Here is a 6,732-nt window from a genome sequence, read left to right on the forward strand (position 1 = left end):
AGTTTTTGAACTGGACGATCTCTTTGTCCAGGCTATTCGATAGGTCTGTGCATCTTCGTATATGGAAAACTGTATTTCTTGATATCCTTCAAGCCACTTGTCTTTTTCAATTACTTTCCATGTCCTCTTGTTCCCCCCTCATCCCATACAAACAGATCTTCTCTGTCATTTTTGTCTACTCCCATCATGGTCCTGAACACTGCAATCATGACATCCCTCATTCTTCTTTCTTCTGAAGATGGCAGACTCAGCTTTTCTAGTCATTCCTTGTATGATAGATCTGCCAGGCTTGCGACCATCTTGTTTGCTGCTCTTTCTGTTCTCTCAGTCTTGTTTAAATCTTTCCCTTTATGTGGGCACCACATCACTGCCACATGTTCTAACCTGGGGTGGATTATAGCCACCATCAACTTTTTCATTATGTGCTCTTCCGTGTATTGAAATGCCACTCTTATGTTTGTCAAGAGCTGATATGTCTCTCTGACAAACTTGCTAATGTGTTTTCAGGTGACAAGTTATTGTGGACAAACACTCCCAGGTCCTCTCTCGCATTTGTAATTGGTACCTTTCCCATTGAGTAATTCAGTAATGGCCTCTAAGTACTTTTACTATCTATCTCTTTGTCTATTGCCAGACACCTTCATCCCATACGGGGTGGCCACAAACAAGTCTCCACGTTGCCCTGTCCCTTGCCATTTCACTGCCCTGCTCGCAGCTCACACCTCCCTCTCTCATATACTTCGCCACTCCATCCCTCCATCTCATCCTTGGCCTCCCCCACCCTCTCTCCCCCTCCAAATCACTCACATACACTCTCATCATCAGTCTCTCACTCTCCATCCTCTCCACATGGTCAAACCACCTCAGTGTGTTTCTCCTAACACTTTCTATCACATCCACATGCACACCACAACGCTCCTTCACATCCTCATTTGACAGTCTGTCTCTCCATGTGACTCCACATGCTTCTCTCAAATAACTCATTTCCACTGCTCTCACTTTTGACTTGTGTCCCTCCAACAACTTCCAAGCTTCACTTCCATACGTTAGAGTTGGTATCACAATACTGTCATGTAGTAACTTTTTCACTTTCATGCTCACTTTCCTGTTTCTTATCACTGCTTTCAAGGAACCAGCAACCTTTCTTCCTTGTTGTACCCTTTCAGGCACTTCACCCTCCAAATTTCCATCCTTACTCATCACACTACCCAAGTACTTAAATGTACTCACATTTTCTATTTCCTCCTCATCCAACCTCACTGTACTTTTGCCCATTTCCAATAATTTGCATTTTTCTCCATTGAATTTCATTTCCCAAACTTGGCTCCAGTTGTAAGTCCTGTCCTGATCTTCCTGCAGCATTTTACAGTCTTCTCCAGCTTCTACTCTTCTCGTGATCTTTGCATGTCTGCAAACCGACTTGCATAACTGTTCATTTTATCCACCATGTCGTTTACGTAAATCAGGAACATGTGTGTGTGTGTGTATTTACCTATTTGTATTTACCTATTTGTAGTATACAGGAATTGAGCAATGCTCGTGTTGTCCTGTCTCCATATCCACATTTATCAAGTCTACCTTTACACACATGAATGTTTTTCTCATGCACCACCTCTTTGTCTAAGTCGTTCCAAATATTTAAGTATTTACCTAATATACCTAATTGTGATATACACGGAATGTACTATGCTCGTGGGTTTCCGTCACTGTTTCTCAATAAGTCAAATTTAGCTTTAAACTCGTTTAAGTTTTTAGACTGGACGATCTCTTTGTCCAGGCTATTCCATAAGTCTATACTTCTGTAAGGAAAGCTATATTTCTTGATATCCTTCAAGCAGCTTGACTTTTTCAAATTCATTCTGTGTCCTCTTGTTGCTCTCTTATCCCATACAAACAGATCTTCTTTGTCAATTTTATCTACTCCCACCATGGTCCTGAACACCGCAATCATGTCTCCCCTCTTTCTCCTTTCCTCTAACAAAGGCAAATCCAGTTTTTCCAGCCTCTCTCTGTATGACAGATCTGTCAGGCTGGGGACCATCTTGGTTGCTGTTCTTTGTATTCTCTCAATCTTGTTTATATCTTTCTTTTTGTGTGGGGACCACACTACCGCTGCATATTCTAACCTGGGGCGGATCATGGCCACTATCAATTTTTTCATCATTTCCTCATCCATATAATGAAATGCTACTCTTATGTTAGTCAAGAGTTTATAAGTCTCTCCAACTATCTTGTTAATGTGCTTTTCTGGTGACAAACTATCTTGGACCAGCACTCCCAAATCTTTCTCTTCTCTCCTTTTTGTGATTAATTCATTACCCAAAAAATAATTCAGTGATGGTCTCCTGGTACTTTTACCCATTTCCAATATTTTACATTTCTTTACATTAAATTTCATTTCCCACGTCCGGCTCCAATTGTGTATCCTATCCAAATCCTCCTGCAGTATTTTACAATCCTCCTCAACCTCTATCTTCCTCAAGATCTTTACATCATCAGCAAACAGACTTGCATAACTGTTCACTCCATCTACCATATCATTTACGTAAATCAGGAACATTACTGGCGCCAACACTGAGCCTTGCGGGACTCCACTTGTTACTTCCCTCTATCCAGACATCTTTTCCTTTATTACTGTCCTCATGTGTCTGTCTCTCAAAAAGTCTCTCATCCATTCCAGAAGTTTCCCCTTTAGTCCTCCTATATATTCTAGTTTCCACATTAGTCTCTTATGAGGTACCTTATCAAAGGCCTTCTCTAAGTCTAAGTACACACAATCCACCTAACCATCTCTCTCCTGTACCACATCAATCGCTCTTGAGTAAAAGCTCAACAAGTTAGAAACACATGACCTTCCACTTCTGAATCCAAACTGACATTCAGCCAAAATATTCATCTCTTCCAGATATTTTATCCATCTGTTTTTCAGGATTCTCTCACACAATTTTGCGACCATGCTGGTTAGAGACACTGGTCTATAATTCAGGGGTTCTTCCCTGTTTCCACCCTTGTAAATTGGTACCACATTTGCCATCTTCCATTCTTTTGGCACTTTCCCCTCTTCCAGTGAGCATACGATTAAGCTGTGAATTTTATACGCCAGTTGTTCTGTGTGTGTGTGTGTGTGTGTGTGTGTGTGTGTGTGTGTGTGTGTGTGTGTGTGTGTGTGTGTGTGTGTGTGTGTGTGTGTGTGTGTGTGTGTGCGCATGCATGCATGCATGAGTATGCATGCATGTGTACACGTGTGCATGTGTGTGCGTACATGCATGTGTGCACATGTGCATGTGTATGCATACATGCATGAATGTGCACTTTCTAGGAAGAATACATAATACGATAATAAAAGTAATAATGGCTGTATTGTTCAGTCCTTGAAGTCATTGCATTTTTGTGTAAACCCTGTACCAATGCTTCCTTGCCTTATGTTTGTCCACAAGAAAAGCAAAATCAACAGATGTTTTTACTCAGGTATTAAAACTAACATGAATATGTTACAGTGAATGTAGAAAGATAGAATTGGTGAGAGAGTTCAAATTCCTGGGTACAATGTTAGAAAAGTGAGGAAAATTTGCAAAAGAAGTGGAAATTAGAGTGACACAAGGAAGAAGAGTAACTGGTGCTATGAAAGCCTTGATAAGAAACAGAGGCTTGATTGTTGCGGCTGTACGAGGCTTACATGAAGGAATGTTAATGCTGACTTTCACATACGGATGTGAGACTACGGTGTGGCATTGAAATGAAAAGTCAGGAGTAAGAGCAGCAGAGATGAGACTACTGAGGAATGTATGTGGAGTACAGAGAGTGGATAGGCTACGAAATAATGTGATTCGTGAAAGATGCGGAGTGAAGAAGTCTGTGGAAGTCAGAATCAAAGAGAGTGTACTGAGATGGAATGGCCATGTGGAGAGAAAAGATGACAATAGAATGGTGAAAAGGGTATAGCTGAGCAAATTTGAAGAAGGAAAAAGGAGAGGTAGGCCAAGAAAAAGGTGGAAGGATATGGTGGATGAGTGTGTGAGGAAGAGAGGTATGGAAGTTGGTGAGGTTAAGGGACTGACAAGAGATCGAGCTGGCTAGATGAATTTTGTGTGAAGAAGTGCATGACCTGGGATTTGGCACCCCTTTTTAACATGACAATGTTTGGATTGGCTCTGTCGGATGAGTATATACTGTACATGTGAAACTACAGTACATGGTGGCTTTTTGGGCCTATCAAATGGAGCCAGAGCTCTGTGGGCTTCAATGATGAGTGAATGGAAGTGTGACCCATTGAACTGGGCAAATTTGGCTGTCTGGACGCTGCTACTCCTCACCCCACCGTAGGGTGGGAAAGGAGGTCTTGGATGATGATGATGATGATAATTATTTTTTCTTTTTTTAACATACAGTTATGGTAACATGTGGATGTTCTTGTTGAGAGAGAAGGTAACTGTCAGTGTGATGTGCTGTTGAATGGAGAGACATGAAATGGTGAGAGAGTTTAAGTACTTCGGTGCAGTAATAGAAATAAGATGTGGAAGTAGACTGGCATGGGAATGAAGGTGGCCGCCTGGTTGGAGCTGTGAAGACCTTGGTATTAAAGTGAGGTTTGATTATGGAGAGGATTGCAAGAAGGTGTGTAGGTGCTCATATTAATTTATGAGTGTGAAACTTGGCATGATGAGAAAAAAAAAGTCAAGAGTATGAGCAGTGGAATTGGTAGTTAGGAGGAATGTGTGTGGAGTGCATGGATTGAATAGGACGATAAATATTGTGATTCACAAAAGATGTGAAGATGGGGGAGGCTGTGGCTGTATTATTAGAGAGGTGGCCTGCAGTCCTAGTGGACCTTGGTTCAAATCCTGGCCTGGACAGGGAACAGCTTAAGGATTTGAATTTCATTAAAATAGACTTTACTGGTGTAACAGAAAATCTGTTGACATGTCATAAAAATACCCTTGCTGTACCAGTACACCAGTCTGGTATGAGATAGTCCAAGCATGTATTTAGTATGGACAGTGAGTGTTATTGCTCAAGTGGTGACAGGAGGTATATGGTATGTCAGGCAACCACTGGGCCTTGGAAATAGGCTGTGAAGCCCATGCCCAGAGTTGGAAAAAAAAATCTGTTGATGTTAGGGTGAAAGAGAGAGTGCTTACGTGATGTGGTCATTTGGTGAGAATGGATGCAGATAAGGTGGTGGGAAGGGTATGTGTGAGTGAGTTTGAAGGTGGGAGGAAGTATGGTGGTTTAAGAAGGTGGATGGATATGGGAAATGAATGTGTTAAGAAAGTAAGGTATGGAAGTTCATGAGGCAAGGGGAGTGAACCAGTTGAATGTGTTAAGTACAAAGGAGCTCATTATAAGGGTTTCTCACCCATAATCAGCAGATTGACTCCTTGTCAGTGCATCTATAAAAAAGGCAGCCAGAAAAATATCTGCAGATGTTTAGACTGTTGAAGTGGAGCCAGGATTCTTGTAATTTTAATATGTATGCTTAGTGGTAGGTGGGGGTGCTCACCATCCACTCAGTGTAGTGCTGCTCTCAAGTGACTGCCCTTTCCTCTCTTCCATCCTTCTTTCCTTCCGTCCTCTTCTGTCTTTCCTTCCTTCATTCTTTCTGCTTCCTTCTGTCTACAAGTGACTCTACACTGAGTAATAAGCCAAATGATTTCCTGTACACCGGGAAACCATTTACTACAATGGGTGGTAACCACATAATCAGATTATGGCAGCTGGTGGTCTAGTGGGTAATTAAGGTGCCCCAAGTGGATTGAGCCTGTGCAGGTTTTTTCCAAAGGGTGGTTGGGGTTTACTGCTCATGTAATGCCACTCAGGGATGAGTGAGGCTGGTCACTCTCATCTTAAATGGTGGGACCAACCTGTCTAGCCCGGGTACCTACGCTTCTGATGGGCAACACAGGATTAGATGATAATGATGAATGAGTATCTTGCCCATTTTACTGGGCATGCTATTGATAGTTCTCCCACATTCATACTTCCTCATTCCTTGTCTTTGGATCTTATCTTACTGTATCCTTAGGTGGGCAAAAAGGTCCTGATGATGATAACAATATTGAGGAAAATAGCCAACCTCTTAAACCTGTGGACTGGAGCAGGGGGTTTGCAAAACAGGCCTTGGTGTAGCAGAGTGGCCATATTAACGACCAGTACAAAACATCTTTAATTGTACATTGTCATCTCAGAACTGATATTACACACCTACCCATACAGGGTAGGCCACATGTCCCTGGAGGTGATTAAGGTTGGGTAAGTGGCACGCCATGGGTTAATTTCCCTTCTTTCTTTAGATGAGAGTGGTCAACCAGTGACACACATGACGGCAACCCTCTCGTATGATCGCGCTGCCGTGGATGACTACACTGCTGCCTTATTCCTGGACACACTCAAGCAGATCCTTGAGGAACCCAAGACAATGCTGCTGGGCTCCTACACGTCAACTGTTGATCATCCACTTGCTGCATTACTATAAAATACTTGCCACTATTATTTAATGCCATTACAGTACTTGTACTGTATTTCTTGTTAAGACAGGAATTACCTCAAAGCTTTTAAATTATGGATATTTGAATTATTTGGGGCAGTGGGTAGTTAGCTGTTCAACTTTTGAGATGATACAGTGGTGGTTTGTGTCACTGGTATCTAGGGGTGTGATGTTTTCCACCAGAGTAAGTTGCAAAATATGTCTGGCTTATGTAACTTGCTCTCCATTGTTTTATTATCTTTGTTAAG

General features: G+C 41.9%; 1 protein-coding gene across 2 annotated transcripts in view; it reads left to right on the forward strand.

The window, feature by feature from the left end:
• LOC145417477 (pyruvate dehydrogenase protein X component, mitochondrial-like) overlaps positions 1–6,474 on the forward strand; it is a 31,087-nt gene extending 24,613 nt beyond the window's left edge. The window contains exon 9 of one of the 2 annotated variants that reach the window (XM_080286183.1): positions 6,291–6,474. In XM_080286183.1, coding sequence (XP_080142309.1) covers positions 6,291–6,472 — 182 coding nt within the window. In that variant the 3' untranslated portion in view covers positions 6,473–6,474. The remainder of the gene's footprint in view (positions 1–6,290) is intronic. The other variant, XM_080286184.1, reaches the window with a different exon arrangement.
• Positions 6,475–6,732: the final 258 nt, after the last annotated feature.

The sequence above is a fragment of the Coenobita brevimanus genome, chromosome 110 (assembly GCF_032717465.1).
Source record: "Coenobita brevimanus isolate Jiangsu-jjx chromosome 110, ASM3271746v2, whole genome shotgun sequence".
Lineage (NCBI taxonomy): Eukaryota > Metazoa > Arthropoda > Malacostraca > Decapoda > Coenobitidae > Coenobita > Coenobita brevimanus.